The 22219-nt window shown below is 43.8% G+C and overlaps 1 protein-coding gene across 6 annotated transcripts; it reads right to left on the bottom strand.

Moving 5' to 3' along the window:
• Nucleotides 1–3447: 3447 nt before the first annotated feature.
• Nucleotides 3448–10229, bottom strand: LOC123053717 (cyclin-dependent kinase G-2). Of its 6 annotated transcripts, none has more exons than XR_006425800.1 (10): nucleotides 8371–10229; nucleotides 8145–8273; nucleotides 7893–8028; nucleotides 7671–7759; nucleotides 7472–7583; nucleotides 7250–7356; nucleotides 6984–7157; nucleotides 6806–6913; nucleotides 6531–6605; nucleotides 3448–5721 (listed from the first exon to the last, which is right to left on the bottom strand). XR_006425800.1 is itself a non-coding variant. In XM_044477247.1 (7 exons), the coding sequence occupies exons 1-7, from the start codon at nucleotides 9882–9884 to the stop codon at nucleotides 7064–7066; spliced, it is 2181 nt and encodes a 726-aa protein (XP_044333182.1). In that variant the 5' UTR covers nucleotides 9885–10229; the 3' UTR covers nucleotides 6656–7063. The 6 variants fall into 6 exon arrangements, 1 of the variants encoding a protein (XP_044333182.1); XR_006425799.1 differs by having other exon boundaries at nucleotides 6806–6910; nucleotides 8371–10228; XR_006425798.1 differs by having other exon boundaries at nucleotides 6806–7157.
• Between the last annotated feature and the right edge of the window lie 11990 nt (nucleotides 10230–22219).

Here is a 22219-nt window from a genome sequence, read left to right as displayed (position 1 = left end):
AAGGAACGAAGAAGGGGAAAGGTTTGAACATTTCGATTTATTTCCCTAGAGTATTATATTAAAACTTTCTAGTTAGCCTATTGAAAAATTCCTTGCTAAATAAACATTTTTTCTTATGAAAGACAAGGTTTTGCAAAAAAAAATGTTGTATTGCATATCAGAAGAAAAAAATCTTGACCCCAGTTTGGCAGCAAAGTTTTTAAAACTGCGATGTTCTAAAACCTCAATATTCCAATGCTTGGTCAATGGATACTTCAGTTTTGAAAAACCAAAGTTTAGAAAAAGCCAAAAACATGATATTGAAGATACCATGGTTTATAAAACGGTTGTATTGATGTTTAACAAACAAAAAAAAACCATGGTTCTTGGGAAAAAATACTATGCTCCTAATAAAACTTTAAAAAACCAGGACTGCCGAATGTTAATAAATAATAAATTAGTGGTTTTCTAGCAGATTTGGAGTTGGCCTTTAGGGCACATTCAATACGTGGGCGCTTGCATGGGCGCTTAAGGAAATAAAAGAAAAGAAAAATCATGTAGCAATGGCGTTAACGCCCAGTCCTCCAACGCAATTGTAGCTGCCCTTACTGGTTAGATAACCATCACTTTTGAGTAGGTCTGTAGATGCATTGATGCATTTCTACATTTCAATATGTACTGCACTAGCAACCAGTTGCAACAATTTAGGCCGTCCGCATCTGGATGCATAGACTGAGAGATGCAATAAATCTCTTTATTTTTCTTTCAACAAAAGAAAAAATGCGTACTCCGTACCACGTTAATAAATTGAACCTTTTTTTTTTGCTTTAGCTGATCCAGGGATGACTTCCAGGGAAAGATTGAATGTAAGAACACATCTGAACAGTACTCGGTGGATCCGCACCGCGGAGCCCTCTGCGGTAATTTTGCTTTGACGGATGACTACGAACCTCGGATGAGCAACGGGACCTAAACCCGAGACGGACAGGATTTGCTAGAGACGGCGAGAGAGAGCTTAGGCGGTGGTCGCCTCATCGGTGCAGGCCAGACAGTGTTTCGGGCCACTTGCCAGCCACATATAGGCGGCGAAGTGCTTTGTACGGCCTCGGCGTTTGCTAAGGCCAACCCCACCGTGCGACCCTATCCTGTTCGGCCCCGTCCGTTTGAGATAAAACGGACGAATAGCGCGGCCCAGTGCGCGGCCTCAAACGGACAAATGTCTGAATTCCGTCCGTTTTCGATCCATCCCTGGCCCAAACTTGCGCTCGGTTTGGGGTGAAACGGACGCGCGCGGACGGCCTGGACGCACGCCCTTGTCCCCAGTGGCCCGCCTGTCGGGGACACTAGCAGTCCCTCCGCTCCCAACGCTTCCACCCTCTCTCTCCCGCCCCGCCCCGCCGCCAGCGCCGCCGCTATTCTCCGGCCGCCTCCTCACCGCGCAGCCTCCGGCCGTCCCTACCAAACCACTTCTCAACATGGCCGCCACCACGCCCGTGCTTTGGCCGTAGTTTTGGCCGTCGATCGGAGGTTTGGCCGTCGCCGTCTTTGCCGGCCGCAGAGGGGACAGGACCGCCGACGACGCACCACGGCGGCCTCGGCAGCTTCCGACGAGAGCTCCAGAGCGGCCAGTAGCCGGCCGACAACCACCCCTGCTGCGTCGAGGTGATTATCGCTGCCTCTTCGCCACCACGACCGCAAGGTGTTCGGCATTTTGCCCACAAAGGTATGGACAGTAGAGACGAGTTTTTCTTCCATCACTTCTTTTGTTCATTGGACGATTCGTCGTCGGATGATGAAGATCTTGTGGTGGCTGCACTGGTCGTTCACGACCACATTCAACGGCAGCTTCCTCGGTACAGGGGGTCAGTCCCTGACCGTGCTCCCAACCTGAACCGCAACAGGGAGAGAGGCCACGCCCTGCTCTATGCTGATTACTTTGTCAACACCCCGCTCTTCAAGTCGGATAAATTCCGTCGCCGTTTTCGAATGGCAAGGCATGTGTTCAATCGTATCCGAGAGGGAGTGGTTGCTCATGACCCATACTTCGAGTGCAAGACGGATGCCCTTGGCAAGCTTGGATTCTCCTCTTACCAGAAATGCACCGCGGGCATCCGCATGCTTGCATATGGAATTCCAGGCGATCTGGTGGATGAGTATGTGCGTATGAGTGAGACAACATGTCTGATGTCAATGTACAAGTTTTGCCAGGCTGTGATCAAGGTGTTTGGTCCAGAGTACTTGAGACAGCCAACTGCCGCTGATACAGAGAGATTGTTGGCGACCAACACAGCTAGAGGCTTTCCAGGCATGCTTGGCAGTATAGATTGTATGCACTGGGAGTGGAAGAACTGCCAATTTGCTTGGCAGGGCAAGTACAAGGGGCATGTCAACGGGTGCACTGTCATATTAGAAGCGATGGCATCGCAGGATCTTTGGATATGGCATTCTTTCTTCGGCATGGCAGGTTCTCACAATGATATCAACGTGCTGCAGCATTCTCCAGTCTTCGCGAGGCTTGCAGAAGGCCACTCCCCACCTGTCAACTTTGAGATCAACGGCCACCAGTACAACAAGGGATACTATCTAGCAGAAGGTATGTATCCTCAGTGGTCAACTTTTGTGAAGACAATCTCGAAACCCCAAGGTGAGAAGAGAAAGAGATTTGCCCAAATGCAAGAGAGTGTTAGAAAGGATGTGGAACGTGCTTTTGGTGTGCTTCAATCCCGGTGGGGTATCGTTCAAAACTCTGCACTGTCACGGGATGTAAGGAAGCTTTGGGAGATGATGACTGCTTGTGTGATCATGCACAAAATGATCGTCGAGGACGAGCGTGATGAGAGTATCTTCGACCAAGGATTTGATTATCAAGGTGAAAATATTAAGCCCCTACACCAAGACCCGGCCACATTTGAACAGTTTGCCCAATTCCACCGTGAGATGCGTGATTGGCACACTCATTTGAATCTTCAAAATGACTTGGTTGAGCACTTGTGGGATCACATTGTCAACCAATAGATGTATTGGTCCATTTTATGTTCCGTCAAGATAATTTCGATTTGGTTGTAAAACTATTTTATTAAAGACAATTTCAATTGGGTTGTAAAACTATTTTAATTTTCAGACAAATATTTGGGTTGAAAAACTAGTTTTAATGAAATATGGGCATTTTTGGCCTGACGGGCAGGATAGGGCAAACGGTTGTGGCCGCACGCTGGACGCACGACCACCGCATCCCAGGACACGCACATCCCAGGACACGCACGGCCACGACCCCATTGCCCTACCCAAACGGACAGTCACGCGGTGGAGTTGGCCTAACTGCCGGGCCCATATGTTCCCGCGAGGCCCTTTGGTTGGTTACCACGTGCACATCACACGTGACAACCACAGCTACTCTATCGGCAGCAGTGAGTCATGTCGACGAGAAACAAAGCGGTACTGAGTGTGCACCGCCCAAACGAACTGTGATGTGAGAAGGTTCGTGAGCAGACCACATTTTACTGTCTCACCGCCAAACGTTCTTCCAGTAACATATATGCACTCATGGAAGTATTTGATTCTCTAACTAATTAACGAGCTATTTACATTTATACATGTAATAATAATCACATCGAATGTGCGCTGCAGCGGAGAGTAGTATTGCTTGAGTCATCCAGACCGAATTGCCTCTCGAGTTGCGCGTGCTCCTTGCTTGGTCATATCCCCATCGACCTGCAAATAATGGAGTCTACACAAGCCCACGCCAATGGGTGGTGAGCAACAAGATTACTCAACTATGGCAATCCAGAAGACTCGAACCGTTGGTTCAGCGGGGAGTGCAACAAAGACACGGAATGACACTATGGCATTCACGTCCAGCGAGGAGAGCGATATCAGGCTGCTTGTTATACAAGAGGAGAACTATTTATATCACAGACTAGTAAAGAAGCCTAAAGTGTTCTTCTGCTCCCGAGCTCAAATGAGCTCCGATGAACAGTAAAATCAAAAGAAAATGATTTTTTAAAGTGCTGAATTTTTCTGGTAACCTTTGACAAAATATTTCTATGCTTGCAAATTTTCATCACGAAATGACACTCATGGAAGTCATGGCAAAAAAAATCAATACTCCAAAATAATTTCAAAAATAGCAGTTTTGGAATATCGATTTTGTTCTTTTTGCCACTGACTTCCAGGAATGCCCGTTCCTGATAAATTTTTGCAAGCACATACTCCCTCCGTCCCATAATATAAGAACCTTTTTTCGTTCTTATATTACAGGGAAGAGGGAGTAGAACATTTTGTCCAAGGTTAACACAAAAAAAACAGAAGTTTTTCATCTTTTTTTTTTCTATTTTTCATGATTTTACTGTTCACCAGGGGCATTTGACGTCGGGTGTAAATGCTAGAAGAAGCATCCTGCTCTTCCATAAAGTGACGAGCCTCACAAGTGCAACTCTGATTCCGGGAACACATGCACATTGGATAAGCAGTGAAATCCAAAAAAAAAGAAACTTCCTAAAACATTGGCAACAAATGTTGCTTTGTTTTCTACTACTCCCTCCGATCCATATTACTTGTCCTAGATTTGTCTATGGATCGGAGGGAGTAACAAACTTGCCCATTGTCATGATGTATTTGCATTCGTGAGGTCCGGGCAAAAAAAAAACCAGTGCTACAAAACTTTGTCAACTCAAACAAATAAAACGTTTGCATGTGTAGCCAACCAACAAAAACCCCACTCTACGAGTCTCAGTTATCAACATAGGTTATAATGCACTCCCTCCGCCAGTAATTCAATTCCAGTCCTGAGATGTTCTAACTATTTTCTGATTCGAGTATATAGACACATTTTAGTGTCTTTCTTCATTCATTTCAGTCCGTATGTAGTCCATATTGAAATATGTAAAACATCTTATATTTGCGAACAGAGGGAATAGACTGTTTTCTATTCTGTGCACCGATACCACTGCAATCTTTCTATTCTGCGCGCCGACACCACTGCAACTACGCAAATGTTTATATCGCAAAAACATACTCAAGCGTGCTGATGGGCTGATATATCTTCCGCAAGACAACTGAAACTAAAATAAGAGGCAAACAAATGGGCAAGAAATTGATCATCACATTCGACAACGCAAAACTCCGAATCACCAACGTCATACAGAATGAAGTGGCAAGTAGCAATTGAACATTTGTAGTGGCAAGGGCAGCTCATGTTAACCCATGACAAGAAAAACACTACTACAAAAACATCAAGAACCATAAGCAGTTATGCATCCCCAAAGAGCATGCCAAACGTTTGTTCCAAATGTGGCCCATCAAAACAACCAGGCTACCATAACCAAACTGGGGAACAGAGAGCACGCAACACTAGTATTTCAGCCTAATTTTGACCTCCTTCACTAATCTAAATAGCCTCAATTTCATGGAGGTGAGTAAACAATGCCAATGTTGTGGCATTTACATCAGTCAAGGAGGTATTTCAAATAGAAAACAAAGTGTCGGCCATATGGGAGAGGACGAAATGAAAGTTCAACAAAAACCATACTCCATGCAAACAAATAACAGATGACCATCCCCCAAAAACAGTTAGATGAATATGGTGCATTAATAAACAAGGAAGGATAGTAAACTGACCAGTGACCACTATGGCTCACTCAAGTAACAGATGAATACACTTCAAGACCTCCCACAAAATTTAGTCACTTAGGTACAACAAGCTGGCGGCCATCAAGCTTCCTCTTGAAGCAGCCACAGCTTAAGCTGCAGACGTGTCACAGATAGAACAGCTGTAGTAAGTCCAACCAACTCTCTAGTACTTGAGCAGAATGTAAAAGTAGTTATCACCAAATGCAAACAACATAGCGATGGAGTACATCTTTGGCTACCAATAGCACAGAACAGCAAATTTACACACAAAGAAGACGTGGGAGAAAAACTTAACAAGCGAACCACATTGCTCAAGAAGAGATATCCCTGATCTTCGATCTTGTCATGGGCAAGTAACCAGCTTCGTAAAACGGACATTTAGACTAACTACCGGATAGAAATGAAATCCAAGTGCTCCCTTCATGTTCTCAATTTGCTCGGCAGATACATGTGTGTCAAAATGGCACGATAAATATAAAATAGAAACATCGCAAAGAGTAACTAAAGAAACATAACATTCTTTACTCGTATCCTAAATCGATAAGACATATGACGCACAGGCATGGAAGAACAGCTCAGATAAAGGAATTCTTGGTGAATAATACAATGTCTGTTAGATACTTCGATACTAACACTGACTTGTATACATCGTCAAGGTGCAAAAGAGAATACACCCATCCAGGTTGGGTCTTCATTCAAGTCATGTTTTGCACTTTTCTTCGTTCTCTATCATTCTCTTTTTTTCACCTTTTTTCAGAATTGGGAGTTCTTAGCGCTACGAACATGATTAGGATTTAAGACGGTGTTTCTTTATGAATACTAAAACAGAGCCCTTGGGTATAGATGATCTTTCAGAACACGTATTCATCAATTTTTAATCAGCAATACATCTCTTGAGGTAAACAACTCTTGAATATATTTACCTTTCAAGTTGTATTACTGTCCATGATTTCCTGAAGAAAAGCTAAAGGCATCCTTCCCCTTCGCCACTTTCATTTCTTGCAAACAAAATGCAAAGATCAAAAGAAAAGAGCACTATAGGAGCAGAGAGAGAAAAATGATAGATTCTTATAATCTTATTGTAAATCCAACACACTGAGCATTGTTTACAACGTACCAATCTGGAATATTTTACATACAGAGGTTCCAAAGGTGAAACAGGTGTAAGTGTGTAGCCAATAAAGCCAACAGGCCAAACCTTACGATGGAGGCAGGTTAGATTTGCTTTCATGATCAATCTGGTCGGAGTGCTAATCCTGTGAAAAGAATTCTATGATGGGCCACAAGTCACTAAGCACAAAGCCTGCTAAAGAACGTTGTCAGTTGCTTGAAGACACCAAGAAGATCTGATACTTCATGTCCATGGCACATCTCACCTCAGAAGCCATCTGACCTCACTGATTCAGGTTGAAGCATAGCAGTCAGTACGAACAAAACCCAAGCAAGCGGTTTGAGCTCAGCCGAAAAGGCCACGGTTGCCTTTTGCTTGCAGTTCTTTCAACCGTTGCTCCTCTAGAGGATCAGGACTCTTCATATACCGTCTGGTACGCCTGTATATTTTATAACATTAGATATAAATGGACTATTGAACATAAATGTTTATAAGCATAGGATATGCAAAACTGATGGGTAAAAAAATTACCTGTCCAGTTCGTTTAGAGCTGGAAATGTTGGCATGAAGTCCTTCGACTTAGGTAGAGGTACTTCACTGAACCATGGATGCTCCAATGCAGCCTCAGCTGATATACGCTGTACAAGAAAATCAAGTGTCCTTAGTCAGTAATATAAATGACAATGAAGCGTAAAAAATTGACAGCGCAAGATTCATGTAGTCACGAGTCCCATTGAAGAGTATTAATTTTACCTTCGCAGGATCATAAGTTAAGAGCTTATTCAACAGATCAAAACCAGCTTCAGATAGGGTTGGACGCCCAGAAAAAGACGCAGCTGGGAACTTATCCCTTAATCTGTTGTACCTGAAGAAAAAAAATCAAAATATGATGCAATCATACAATCATATACGCTCGGTGGAGAAACAACAAAAGCAGGTATAAGAAACATACGGTTGTTTAACAAAGTTGACTTTGACACCAGGTAACTTGGCATAACCAGGCCATATCTTCTCATTAGGTGTGCCAAGTGTTCTAAATATCTACAAGAAAAGTAGCTTCACCATAAGCTATCATTGAATACATATCTATATTGGCGGCTACAGCTATCAGCAACATAGAAGAATATGCACTGTGAAACATGCATGGAAAGCATACATAAGACAAATGGAGTACCTTGTCTAGCTGTTCAAACTCTGTTTTTCCATTGAACAGTGGTTCTTTGGCGAGAAGCTCTGCCATAATGCAGCCCACGGACCACATGTCAATAGCAGTAGAGTATTCCTTTGTTCCTAGCAATAGTTCAGGTGACCTGTAGCCAAGGAGGAGAAACAGACATTAGTGTGATTTATAAATAAAAGAACTTACAGTGAAAAATTAAGGTAGTCAAAGCGCTGCTGTGGAATCTGATGTTGGCTGGTGACCTACCTGTACCACAAAGTCACAACCAATTGAGTATAAGGTTTTAGTGGGCTCCCATATTGACGAGACAGTCCAAAATCACATATTTTCAACTCACCACGGTTATTCAGCAATAGATTTGAAGTCTTCAAATCCCTGAAATAAATAAGATGCATATCATCAGTACATAGTCAACAGGAACCTGGTCATATAATATTTGAAGAACAAGAACAAAAGGTAAGCTAACCATTACCTATGAAGTACCCAATTGTCATGAAGATATTTTACACCCTCTAATAGCTGAAGCATTAAGCATTTGACCTCACTTTGGGTATATGGCTGCTTCATTGTCTCCATGACACCCTTAAGATCATGCTCCATGTACTCCATCACCATAAAAATACTATCAAGACTACTGCCAACTACTACTTCCTTAACGTCAACAATTGAAGGGTGATGGAAAGATAAAAGGATGTTGATTTCCCTAAGAGAGGTCAACGGGAAACCTTCTCTCTCCTTTTCCATCTTGACCTTCTTCAATGCAACAATCTCAGCAGTCTTCTTATCCTTTGCTCGATATACAACACCATAGGTGCCTTCATTAATCTTGTTGAGCCTCTCAAACACATCAACACTTCTGCAACCTTGCAGCATATTGATACATCGATGAGCCGGCTTCACTGGCTCAGGGGTTTCAGACCTGCGCACTTCATCCTCCGAATCAGAAGATAGAAGATTAGCTGAACCATTAACACTAGCCTCCCCTCTATCAACATCCATGTAGTCACCTTTACCTAATTCCAAATCTTCCTTCTCGTCGTTACCCATTCTCCCTGAATCAGATGACCTTGACATGGTCCTCCGTCCAGAAATATCACTGGTCACAACCTCCCCAAGTTCTGGAGTAGGAGTCTTCTTACCCTGCCCCAGCTCAGCGGAATCTGCAGGAGATAAGCCTTTCTTCTTCCTCAGTGTTACACCCTCCTCCTCGTCATCGTTAGCACCTGCCCACCTTGAAGTTGATATGTTCCTCATTGTTGGGTACTCCTCTTCCTCCTTTACTTTACTCTCCTCTTCATCCTTTACTTTACTCTCCTCTACCTCAAGCACTTTACTATCCTCCAGCTCGTGCAACTGCTCATTGTTCCCAGTATCAACAGCAAGGTCCACATCCATTGGTGAATTCTCCACGACCAATCTCTCTGGGATGTGCCCCTGTGGCGGCAGCGGAGGAGGGGGAGGGAGTTGAGCAGAAGAGGACTCCACCACTTTCTGGTCACTTGCTGTATCAGCAGATGCGGATTCCACCACTCCCTTCACAGTCACTGCACCAGAATGCAACGGCGGCGGCTTTGGGCTATCCCTGTCCCAAATTATGGGCGAAAATTTCCTCTTTTTACTGGGCGAAGGGGCAGCAGGCGCCCCCACCGCCACCTCGCCCTCCCTGCTAGAACTGGCCAAGGTGTTTTCCCCCGCCGCTCTGCCTGACCTCCCACCAGAGTCATCTGACGCACTCCCGCTGAGCACCTCGCCGGGCTCCCGGTCCCCAAGCCTGGTGGAGAGGCGGCTTTTGGGCGGGTGCGAGCGGCGGTGGCCATAGCCGTTGGAGAATTCCCTGCCACCGCTGCTGCGCCCGCCGTCGCGGCGGCGGTCGGCGTCGCTCCGGTGGCGGTCGCCGAGGCTCTGGCTCCTCCTGGCGGCCTCGGCGTCGGGCTCCCGCTCCCTGGCCTCGTAGTCCCTGTACCCTCCGTGGCGCCCGGCGGCCATAACCACGAAATCCGAGCCGCGGAGGAATCCGAGCGAATCGAACGAATTGCCCCACGCCCGGAATTCCACGGCCAACCCTAGATCCGTACCAAAACCTAGAAAAAATGCGGCGCGATTCGGACCTGGGGCTGTGGTTTGGATCTGACCTCGGGTTCGAGCGGCCGAGTGGGGCGCGTGGCCTCCGGCCGGGGTGGTGGTGGCTGTGGCGGCGGCGGCGGGAGGCGAGAGGATTCCGGGAGGCGGGCGATGGGGTGGGTGGTGCGGCGGAGCGAATAGGATGGGGACGGAGGGGGAGTCGGGGACGGAAGCGAGCGAGCGGGTAGGCGCCGCTTCGCGTTGGTGCGGGGCCGCGGCCGGCTTTGCGGCTTTCCCTTTCTGGACTTGGGAAACCCGCGGGCTCCTCGGGGACGTGGTTTCGCAGGTGGATGACAGGTGGGGACAGCGGCTGCGGGAGGTTGGTGGGTCCGGCTGCTGCTGGTGGTTTTGTTCGAAACATGCTTCATCAAAGGATTCCGGGATCGGAGTTGGGCTGGGCTGGCGGCCGAACTCCGGGCAGGTGGTGGTTTCTTCGAATCTCTCAAAAAAATACTCCAAATACTTTCCCTAAAATTTTGAAATGATTGACATCTTCTTCTTTTTTTGCGACAAGAAATGATTGACACCTTATGCTCCAGTTTCATGGGATATCAAAATTCACTGCAACATCGTTTTCTATCATTTATTATGGGATCAGGTCGTTTCGATGTGTTTCTTTTTCTATATCATTTATGTGACTCTTTTTTCTCAGATTTATTTTAGGGTTTTTTTTTCTCAGATAAAAAGTAAGTCGGTTACAAGCATAGGCCTAAGAAATTTAGAAGGCTCATCCAAACAAAGTCGAACCATATTACAAGTAGCATGCCTAGCAAGATGATCTAGCACCTCGTTTAGCTTCACGAGGGCAATGCGCAAAAGTTACTTTTGAGTGCTCCTTGTGTGAAGGAGCACGAGTAAATACTAGTATAAAACTATCACTCTACAACCTTTTTTGAACAAAACACTACCACTCTACGGGTAATAATAATATGATGCAAAAAACTATCACATTCTCATAGGTACCCTTTTTGGCGTTTTAACCCTTTATGATAAGGGTGGCACACCAGTCGGGTCCGCGTAGCCATGGGGAGATAGCGACACTGATACGTCCATTTTGCATCACTATTTTTATGATATATATTTTTGTATCGATGATATTTTAGCACGGGAATCCACCACGCACTTCAGAGTGCCAAATCTAATGATTTGGGCTGGACCGTAGTTTTTGACCTAGCCGATCTGGCCGGTCAAGTCGGCGACGAGAGTGATGGCACCAAAGACGAAGATTTGACCTAACGCGTAGATCACACTGGCGTTCAACGAGATCCCATCAGACCTTTGCGTTCACCACGCGGAACCTACATGGGCCACCATTGTCGGAGATGATTCCGGCAGAACTCCCAGTAGGGTATCCCGGCATGATGATTAGGTCGGAGGGGAAACATGAGACGATTTTACCCGGGTACAGGCCCTCTGATAGAGAACAAACCTATTCCCGCTCATTGTATATTGCGATTGAGGTGTACAAAGTACAGATAATACCTACGGATTGTAGGACGGTCTATCGATTAGCTCGGCCCCATCTTATATAAGATACGAGCCACCTAAGATTACACAACCTAGTCAACTACGTCGATGAAGGGGGGTCTTCCACGGCTCTGACTTCCTTGTCTTGAACATCAAGCCTTCCAGAGTCTTCTTCTACGAGTCCCATGACGCTGCTACTTGTGCGCTGCGTTGGGATTTTCTCAAATAGGAGAGGATGATGCAGTACAGTAGAGATAAGTATTTCCCTAGGTTAAGAACCAAGGTTATCAATCCAGTAGGAGAATCAAACAAGACCTCATGAACATCACCTACACACAAAAGAACAAATACTTGCAGCCAACGCAAACAAGGGGTTGCCATTACCTTGGCGTAGTAATAGATAGGTAAATAAAAACACACAAAAAAATAACGGTAAATAAGTTGCAACAAGGTATTTTTAGATGTTAATATATGATAAAGATAGACCCGGGGGCCATCGTTTTCACTAGAGGCTTCCCTCTTGAACATAGCATACGGTGGGTAAACAAGTTACTGTTGGGCAATTGACAGAAAAGCGCATAGTTATGACAACATTCTAGGCAAAGATCATGTATATAGGTGTCACGTCCGAGACAAGTAGACCGACTCCTGCCTGGATCTACTACTATTACTCCACACATCGACCGCTATCCAGCATGCATCTAGAGTATTAAGTTTATAAAGAACATAGTAACGCATTAGGCAAGATGACATGATGTAGACAAAGTAAACAATCAATATGAATAAACCCCGTCTTTTTATCCTTAATGGCAACGATACAAATATGTGTCACGTCCCTTTCTGTCACTGGGATTGAACACCGCAAGATCGAACCCATCACAAAGCACCTCTTTGATGACCCGCAAGTATAGAGGATTGATGACCCACAAGTATAGGGGATAAATCGTAGTCCTTTCGATAGGTAAGAGTGTCGAACCCAACGAGGAGCAGAAGGAAATGACAAGTGGTTTTCAGCAAGGTATTCTCTGCAAGCACTGAAATTATAAGTAACGAGTAGTTTGATAGCAAGATAATTTGTAACGAGCAAGTAACGGTAACGACAAATAATATGCAGCAAGGTAGCCCAATCCTTTTGTGGCAAAGAATAGGCGAAAACGGTCTCTTATAATAAGCAAAGCGTTCTCGAGGGTACACGGGAATTTCATCTAGTCACTTTCATCATGTTGGTTTGATTCGTGTTTGCTACTTTGATAATTTGATATGTGGGTGGACCGGTGCTTAGGTGTTGTTCTTACTTGAACAAACCTCATACTTATGATTAACCCCCTCGCAAGCATCCGCAACTACGAGAAAAGTATTAAGATAAAATCTAACCATAGCATTGAACTTTTGGATCCAAATCAGTCCCTTACGAAGTAGCGCATAAACTAGGGTTTAAGCTTCTGTCACTCTCGCAACCCATCATCTAAGAACTACTCCACAATGCATTCCATAGGCCCTAATAAGGTGAAGTGCCATGTAGTCGATGTTCACATGACACCACTAAGGGAATCACAACATACATAACATCAAAATATCGAACACATATCAAGTTCACATGACTCAACAAGATTTCTCCCGTGACCTCAAGAACAAAAGTAACTACTCACAAATGATAATCATGCTCAAAATCAGAGGGGTATTAAATAGCATAATGGATCTGAACATATAATCTTCCACCAAATAAAACCATATAGTAATCAACTACAAGATGTAACCCACAAGCACCAATCTAAGGTTCCGGTACAAAGATTGAAAACACAAGAGATGAACTAGGGTTTGAGAGGAGATGGTGTTGTTGAAGATGTTGATGGAGATTGTCGTCCCCAAGATGGGAGGTTGTTGGTGATGATGATGATGATGATGATGATGATGATGATGATGATGACGATGATTTCCCCCTCTGGGAGGGAAGTTCCCCCAGCGGAATTGCTCTGCCGGAGGGCAAAAGTGCTCCTGCCCAAGTTCCGCCTCGAGACAGCGGCGCTTCATCCCGAAAGTCCTCCCCTTATTTTTAGGTCAAAATGACTTATATACCAGAAGAGGGGCACCGAAGGTGGGCCGAGGAGGGCACAACCCACCAGGGCGCGCCTAGGGGCTCTGGCGCGCCCAGGTGGGTTGCGCCCACGTGGTGGGCCCCCTCTGATAGTTATTTGCTCCAATAATTCTTAAATATTCCATAAAAATTCTCTATGAAGTTTTAGCTCATTTGAGTTGTGTAGAATAGGTGGCCTGGCGTAGCTTTTTCAGGTCCAGAATTCCAGCTGTCGGTATTCTCCCACTTTGTGTGAACCTTGCATATTATGAGAGAGAAGGCATTAGAATTACTCCATAAAGCATTATTATGCATAAAAGCATCATAATAACAGTAGGAAAACATGATGCAAAACGGACGTATCAACTCCCCCAAGCTAAGACATCGCTTGTCCTCAAGCGAAAACCGAAATCAAAAAACATGTCCACATGCTTAGAGAGAGAGAGAGGTATCGATAAAAACAAAATATGGACATAGAAGCATCATGTATATTATTATAAGAGCAACAAACTTTATTATAGAACTTTTATCACATAACTTTTATCATAAACTTCTCATGAACAAGTAACAATTCATCACAACATCCAAAGTATAAAGCATAAACTCTATTGAAAACCAACAAACTATGTTCTCAGTCAACTTTGCAACTACAATTCATTATCTTTTCAGGAAGGGTCACGTATCGGAGCCTTTTGGCAAGTCCACATACTCAACCATCATACGGTGTTCTATGATTGCTAACACTCACCGCATACACACGAGCAAAAAGTTTCAACCGGACACATAGAAAGATAAGGGCTTATAGTTTCGCCTCCCAACATATTCACCTCAAGGGTGATGTCAACAATAATAACTCATGCCACCCATATCCAACTGGATATATGTGCCTAGATCTTTCCTCACCATATGGTGCTTACCAAAAGAGAAACATAAAAGGGAAAGAGAGATACTTTGACTCTTGCATAAAAGTAAATACATAAAAGTAAAAGATAAGCCCTTCGCAAAGGGAAGCGGAGGTTGCCATGCGCTTTTTGGTTGTATGCTCGATCTCTTAGTGCAAAAGAACGTCACGTTATATTGCCCCTTATGATAGCAACATTTATTATGCAGTCTGTCGCCTTTATTATTTTGCCATCACAAGTTCGTACAACGCTCAATTTTCTCTTACACTAAATGATCTAACACATTTAGAAGCAATTTTTATTGCCTTATTGCACCAATGACAACTTACTTGAAGGATCTTACTCAATCCATAGGTAGGTATGGTGGACTCTCAAAACAAGATTTGGTTTAAGGGTTTTGGATGCACAAGTAGTATCTCTACTTAGTGCGGAATTTTTGGCTAGCAAAGATGGGGAGCAAGCACCACATGTTAAAGGATCTATGACAATATAACTTCTGTGTGAATATGAACAAACATAAATCATTACGTTGTCTTCCTTGTCCAAGGTCAACAATTTTGGCATATAATATTTTGATGGGGGCTCACAATCACAAAAAATGTCCAAGATAGTGTATTTGCATATGAATTTTCTCTTCCCTTATTAATTCTTTCATGAATTGCATCATTGACCAATGCCATGTGTGTCAATATCCAATAAATTTTACTACTTATATTGTTCCTTATGTGATTTCATTATTTACCATAAGATTAGCACGTGATCTTTTTCATTTATTCCCTTTCTTTTTATTAAACATGAAAGTAAATAAAGCAAAACTCAAACTAAACTTTATTATATATCTTGCACACGATTACAAGGATAGATAGATAACTAAGCAAACACTCGAAGAATGATCAAACTAAATTTTTATTCAACTAAAGCAAAAGATAACTGAAGATCGAACTAAGATAAGTAAAGGCAAAAGATAGTGATGGTGATACGATACCGGGGCACCTCCCCCAATCTTGGCACAAGCCAAGGGGAGTGCCCATACTCGATACTCAAGTCTCCTTTGGTGATGAAGAAGGTGGTGGTGGTGATGATGTAGTAGTGATCTTATCTTCAGGTTTCCATGGCAAAGGCTCACCATCATAAGAGGAGGAGTGAGTCCCGCGGGTCCTGCAACTGGCAGCCAAACACTCATACCTTTAAACCTTGCTTCGTATTCAAATACTTGGTTTTGGAGATCATAGATTTGGCTTTGCAGAAAGTTGATTTGCTCGTTGAAGGTGAAGACAATGTCCTTCATGGATTTGGCATCCACCTTGAGATCACGGGTGTAGTCCGCGATCATGAGGTGATTGGCATTGAGTCCACGTTCCACCATCCCCTTGCACTTGAAGACTTCCTGCTCCATAGCTTCGAGCTTGGCATCCACGGCTCCTGTCCTTTGGGGGCCTGGACGTCGCGGATGTGGAGCACCCCCTCACACATCTCAATGGCTTGAGGGTGCTGCATCACTTCCCATAGATATGGGTTGATGACGTTCTCGAAGAATTTGTCCTTGGAGGAGCTTGAAGTAGCCATGGGGCTCTAGATCTGTCAGAAAACAGCAAGAAAAGAAAACAGAAGATGTCTCCGCGATACGGTGGTCAATAGGTTCGTAGGGTATATAATTTTTCTTTATCTTGGGGAACAAGCAAACGGAAGAAAAACGGAGTCCGAAAGGTACCCGAGGTGGGCACAACCCACCTGGGCGCGCCTGCGCGCCCTGGTGTCTTGTGCCCAGCATGGTTGCCTTTCTGGTTGTTTCTTATTTTCCTAATTTTTAATATATTCCAAAACTGACAGAAAATATTTTTTGCGGATTTTTTGGAGTCCGTTTACTTACCGTATCACGTACCTCCTCCTTTTCGATTATTCTGGAATGTTCCGGAAGGTTTCTTTTATGTGTTCTTCAAGTGTCATAGTTTGGATAATATTGCTTTCAACATCAATGGGTGTACCTAAGATGTAATGTTTTATTCTTTGCCCATTGACAACCTTCGGGTTAGTACCTTCGACATTATTTATTTTGATAGCTCCAGATCGATAAACCTCCTCGATAACATAAGGTCCTTCCCATTTGGAGAGAAGTTTTCCTGCAAAGAATCTGAAACTAGAGTTGTACAAAAGAACATATTCTCCAACTTTAAACTCACACTTTTAGATTCTTTTATCATGCCATCTTTTATTTTTTTTAAATAATTTGGCATTTTCATAAGCTTGGGTTCTCCATTCATCTACTGAGCTAATATCAAATAACCTCTTTTCGCCAGCAAGTTTGAAATCATAGTTGAGTTCTTTAATTGCCCAATATGCTTTATGTTCTAACTCAAGAGGCAAATTACAAGCTTTTCCATAAACCATTTTATAAGGAGACATACCCATAGGATTTTTATATGCTGTTCGGTAAGCCCAAAGTGCATCATCTAATTTCTTAGACCAATTCTTTCGGGACCTATTGACAGTTTTTTGTAAAATTAATTTTATTTCTCTATTGCTAAGCTCAACTTGACCACTAGACTGAGGGTGATAAGGTGATGCAATTATGTGGTTAACATTATACTTAGCAAGCATTTTACAGAAAGCACCATGAATAAAGTGTGAACCACCATCAGTCATTAAATATCTAGGGACTCCAAACCTTGGGAAAATAACTTCCTTAAGCATTTTTAATAGAGGTGTGGTGATCAACATTACTAGTTGGGATAGCTTCTACCCACTGTAGCCCCCAAGATGCGATTCTACCCCAATCACATGATGAACTCATGATTGGGGCACAACCGCATTTCGAGCACATAGCAAGGTGGATATCATTACAACATATCATGTACTGAATAGATGAGAATACAAGATAAAGGCTTACACTCGCCACAAGCTACAACATGAATACAACAGTACATCAATACATAGCAACCATCATACATAAGAGCATGGATGAAACCAAACAAAAAAGAAGAACGACATCCACCTTGCTAATCCCAGGCTCCCCGACCCGAAACCTATCCCTTGATCGAAGAAAAAGAAGCAGAAGAACTCCAAAGCAAGCAAGCATCGCTCTCATGTCAAAGCTTCGCTTTACCTGTACCTGCAACTGTTGTTGTAGTAATCTGTGAGCCACGAGGACTCAGCAGTCCCATTACCATGGGTATCAAGACTAGCAAAGCTTGATGGGTATGGAATGGATAAGTGGTGAGGTTGCAGCAAGCACTAAGCTTCTGTATGGTGGCTAACTTACGAGTACAAGAGTAAGAAGACTAACTACGGTCGCAAACTAGTAATGATCAAGAAGTGATCCTGAACTACTTACGTTCAAACATAAATCCACCGTGTACTCTTCTAGACCTCACTCGAAAAGAGACGGTCATGGTTACACACGCGGTTGGTGTATTTTAATTTGGATCTGGTGTCAAGTTCTCTACAACTGGATGTTAAAAATTCCCATCTGCCACATAACCGCGTGCACGGCTTTCGAAAGATCAAACCCTGCAGGGGTGTCCCAACTTAGTCCATCACAAACTCTCACGATCAATGGAGGAAAATCCTCCTCCCGGAACAACCCGATCAAGCTCGGAATCCCGGTTCACAAGACATTTCGACAATGGTAAAACAAGACCAGCAAGACCTCCTGACGTGCCGACACCCTGATAGTAGCCGCGCGTATCTCGTCTCAGGCCACGACGGATGAGCGAAGCTTATGGTCACTGAGACCCAAGTTGCCAAGGGGGTGCCGCAAGGTGCTCTGTTTTGGACCAACACTCATGAGGAGCACTGTCCCGGGTTGTTGATTAATTATCCTCGCGGTCCGGAAAGTCCCTATGCAAGTTTTAGTTGTTATTAGGCAAATGGTAAAACCAATGTTGGGCCTTGCTGGAAGAGTTTTATTCAAAGCGAACTGTCAAGGGGGGGCCCATAAACCCCGACCGTGCTAGGAACGCAAAATTAAGGAACATAACACCGGTATGACGGAAACTAGGGCGGCAAGAGTGGAACAAAACACCAAGCAAAAGGCCAAGCCTTCCACCCTTTACCAAGTATATAGAGGCATTAATTAAATAAGAGATATTGTGATATCCCATGATATCCATGTTCCAACATGGAACAATGATGACCCACAATTATATGGGATCAATTGTAGCCTTTTCGATAAGTAAGAGTGTCGAACCCAACGAGGAGCAGAAGGAAATGACAAGTGTTTTCAGCAAGGTAATGTCTGGAAGTGCTGAAATTGTAAGTAATAGAGTAGTTTGATAGCAAGATAATTTGTAACGAGCAAGTAACGATAATAGTAACAAAATTGCAGCAAGATAGCCCAATCCTTTTGAGGCAAAGGACAAGCCAAAATGGTGAAGTGTCATGTAGTCGACGTTCACATGACACTGCTAAGGGAATCACAACATACATACTATCAAAATATCGAACACATATCAAGTTCACATGATTACTTGCAACAAGATTTCTCCCGTGATCTCAAGAACAAAAGTAACTACTCACAAATGATAATCATGCTCAAGATCAGAGGGATATTAAATAGCATATTGGATCTGAACATATAATCTTCCACCAAATAAACCATATAGTAATCAACTACAAGATGTAATCAACACTACTAGTCACCCACAAGTACCAATCTGAGGTTCCGGTACAAAGATTGAATGCAAGAGATGAACTAGGGTTTGAGAGGAGATGGTGATGTTGAAGATGTTGATGGAGATTGTGTTGGAGAACGTAGTAATTTCAAAAAAATTCCTACGCACACGCAAGATCATGGTGATGCATAGCAACGAGAGGGGAGAGTGTTGTCCACGTACCCTCGTAGACCGACAGCGGAAGCGTTAACACAACACGGTTGATGTAGTCGTACGTCTTCACGATCCGACCGATCAAGTGCTGAACGTACGGCACCTCCGAGTTCTACACACGTTCAGCTCGATGACGTCCCTCGAACTCCGATCCAGCCGAGTGTTGAGGGAGAGTTTCGTCAGCACGACGGCGTGGTGACGATGATGATGTTCCACCGACGCAGGGCTTCGCCTAAGCTCCGCAACAGTATTATCGAGGTGTAATATCGTGGAGGGGGGCACCGCACACGGCTAAAATATCGTATATCAAGTGTGTCTATGGGGTGCCCCCTGCCCTCGTATATAAAGGAGCAAGGGGAAGAGGGCCGGCCAAGGGGAGGTGGCCCGCCCAAGGGGGGAGTCCTACTCCCACCGGGAGTAGGACTCCTCCTTTCCTTGTGGGAGTAGGAGAAGGGAAGGGGGAGGAGAAAGAAGGAAGGGGGCGCCCCCCCTCCCTAGTCCAATTCGGACTAGCCCATGGGGAGGGGTGCGGCCACCCTTTGAGGTCTTTCCCTCCTTTCCCGTATGGCCCATTAAGGCCCAATACGAATTCCCGTAACTCTCCGGTACTCCGAAAAATACCCGAATCACTCGGAACCTTTTCGAAGTCTGAATATAGTCGTCCAATATATCGATCTTTACGTCTCGGCCATTTCGAGACTCCTCGTCATGTCCCCGATCTCATCCGGGACTCCGAACTCCTTCGGTACATCAAAACTCAATAAAACTGTCATCGTAACGTTAAGCGTGCGGACCCTTCGGGTTCGAGAACTATGTAGACATGACCAAGACACCTCTCCGGTCAATAACCAATAGCGGGACCTGGATGCCCATATTGGCTCCCACATATTCTACGAAGATCTTTATCGGTCAGACCGCATAACAACATACGTTGTTCCCTTTGTCATCGGTATGTTACTTGCCCGAGATTCGGTCGTCGGTATCTCGATACCTAGTTCAATCTCGTTACTGGCAAGTCTCTTTACTCGTTCCGTAATACATCATCCCGCAACTAACTCATTAGTCACAATGCTTGCAAGGCTTATAGTGATGTGCATTACCGAGTGGGCCCAGAGATACCTCTCCGACAATCGGAGTGACAAATCCTAATCTCGAAATACGCCAACCCAACAAGTACCTTTGGAGACACCTGTAGAGCACCTTTATAATCACCCATTTACGTTGTGACGTTTGGTAGCACACAAAGTGTTCCTCCGGTAAACGGGAGTTGCATAATCTCATAGTCAGAGGAACATGTATAAGTCATGAAGAAAGCAATAGCAACATACTAAACGATCGGGTGCTAAGCTAACGGAATGGGTCAAGTCAATCACGTCATTCTCCTAATGAGGTGATCTCGTTAATCAAATGACAACTCATGTCTATGGCTAGGAAACATAACCATCTTTTATTAACGAGCTAGTCAAGTAGAGGCATACTAGTGACACTCTGTTTGTCTATGTATTCACACATGTATTATGTTTCCGGTTAATACAATTCTAGCATGAATAATAAACTTTTATCATGATATAAGGAAATATATAATACTTTATTATTGCCTCTAGGGCATATTTCCTTCAGTCTCCCACTTGCACTAGAGTCAATAATCTAGTTCACATCGCCATGTGATTTAACATCAATAATTCACATCACCATGTGATTAACACCCATAGTTCACATCTCTATGTGACCAACACTCAAAGGGTTTACTAGAGTCAATAATCTAGTTCACATCGCTATGTGATTAACACCCAAAGAGTACTAAGGTGTGATCATGTTTTGATTGTGAGATAATTTTAGTCAACGGGTCTGTCACATTCAGATCCGTAAGGATTTTGCAAATTTCTATGTCTACAATGCTCTGCACGGAGCTACTCTAGCTAATTGCTCCCACTTTCAATATGTATCTAGACCGGGACTTAGAGTCATCTAGATTTAGTGTCAAAACTTGCATCGACGTAACCCTTTACGACGAACCTTTTGTCACTTCCATAATCGAGAAACATTTCCTTATTCCACTAAGGATAATTTTGACCGCTGTCCAGTGATCTACTCTTAGATCACTATTGTACTCCCTTGCCAAAATCAGTGTAGGGTATACAATAGATCTGGTACACAGCATGGCATACTTTATAGAACCTATGGCCAAGGCATAGGGAATGACTTTCATTCTCTTTCTATCTTCTGCCGTGGTCGGGCTTTGAGTCTTTACTCAATTTCACACCTTGTAACACAGGCAAGAACTCTTTCTTTGACTGTTCTATTTTGAACTACTTCAAAATCTTGTTAAGGTATGTACTCATTGAAAAACTTATCAAGCGTCTTCATCTATCTCTATAGATCTTGATGCTCAATATGTAAGCAGCTTCACCGACGTCTATCTTTGAAAAACTCCTTTCAAACACTCCCTTATGCTTTGCAGAATAATTCTACATTATTTCTGATTAACAATATGTCATTCACATATACTTATCAGAAATGCTGTAGTGCTCCCACTCACTTTCTTGTAAATACAGGCTTCACCGCAAGTCTGTATACAACTATATGCTTTGATCAACTTATCAAAGCGTATATTCCAACTCCGAGATGCTTGCACCAGTCCATTGATGGATCGCTGGAGCTTGCATATTTTGTTAGCACCTTTAGGATTGACAAAACCTTCTGGTTGCATCATATACAACTCTTCTTTAATAAATCCATTAAGGAATGCATTTTTGTTTATCCCTTTGCCAGATTTCATAAAATGCGGCAATTGCTAACATGATTCGGACAGACTTAAGCATAGATACGAGTGAGAAACTCTCATCGTAGTCAACATCTTGAACTTGTCGAAAACCTTTTTGCGACAATTCTAGCTTTGTAGATAGTGACACTACTATCAGCGTCCGTCTTCCT

This window comes from Triticum aestivum, chromosome 2D (assembly GCF_018294505.1).
Source record: "Triticum aestivum cultivar Chinese Spring chromosome 2D, IWGSC CS RefSeq v2.1, whole genome shotgun sequence".
NCBI classification, from domain to species: domain Eukaryota; kingdom Viridiplantae; phylum Streptophyta; class Magnoliopsida; order Poales; family Poaceae; genus Triticum; species Triticum aestivum.
Note: the sequence above shows the minus strand (reverse complement) of the source record. Positions and strands in the feature narration are given on the sequence as shown.

Excerpts from the sequence above, each read along its gene's own strand:
- LOC123053717 (XM_044477247.1), bottom strand. The coding sequence starts at position 9,884 with ATGGCCGCCGGGCGCCACGGAGGGTACAGGGACTACGAGGCCAGGGAG. Across the intron at positions 8,029-8,144 it reads GTTGTGACTTTGTGGTACAG|GTCACCTGAACTATTGCTAG; the intron begins GTAGGTCACCAG and ends CCTTGGCTACAG. Across the intron at positions 7,158-7,249 it reads GCTCTAAACGAACTGGACAG|GCGTACCAGACGGTATATGA; the intron begins GTAATTTTTTTA and ends TAAAATATACAG.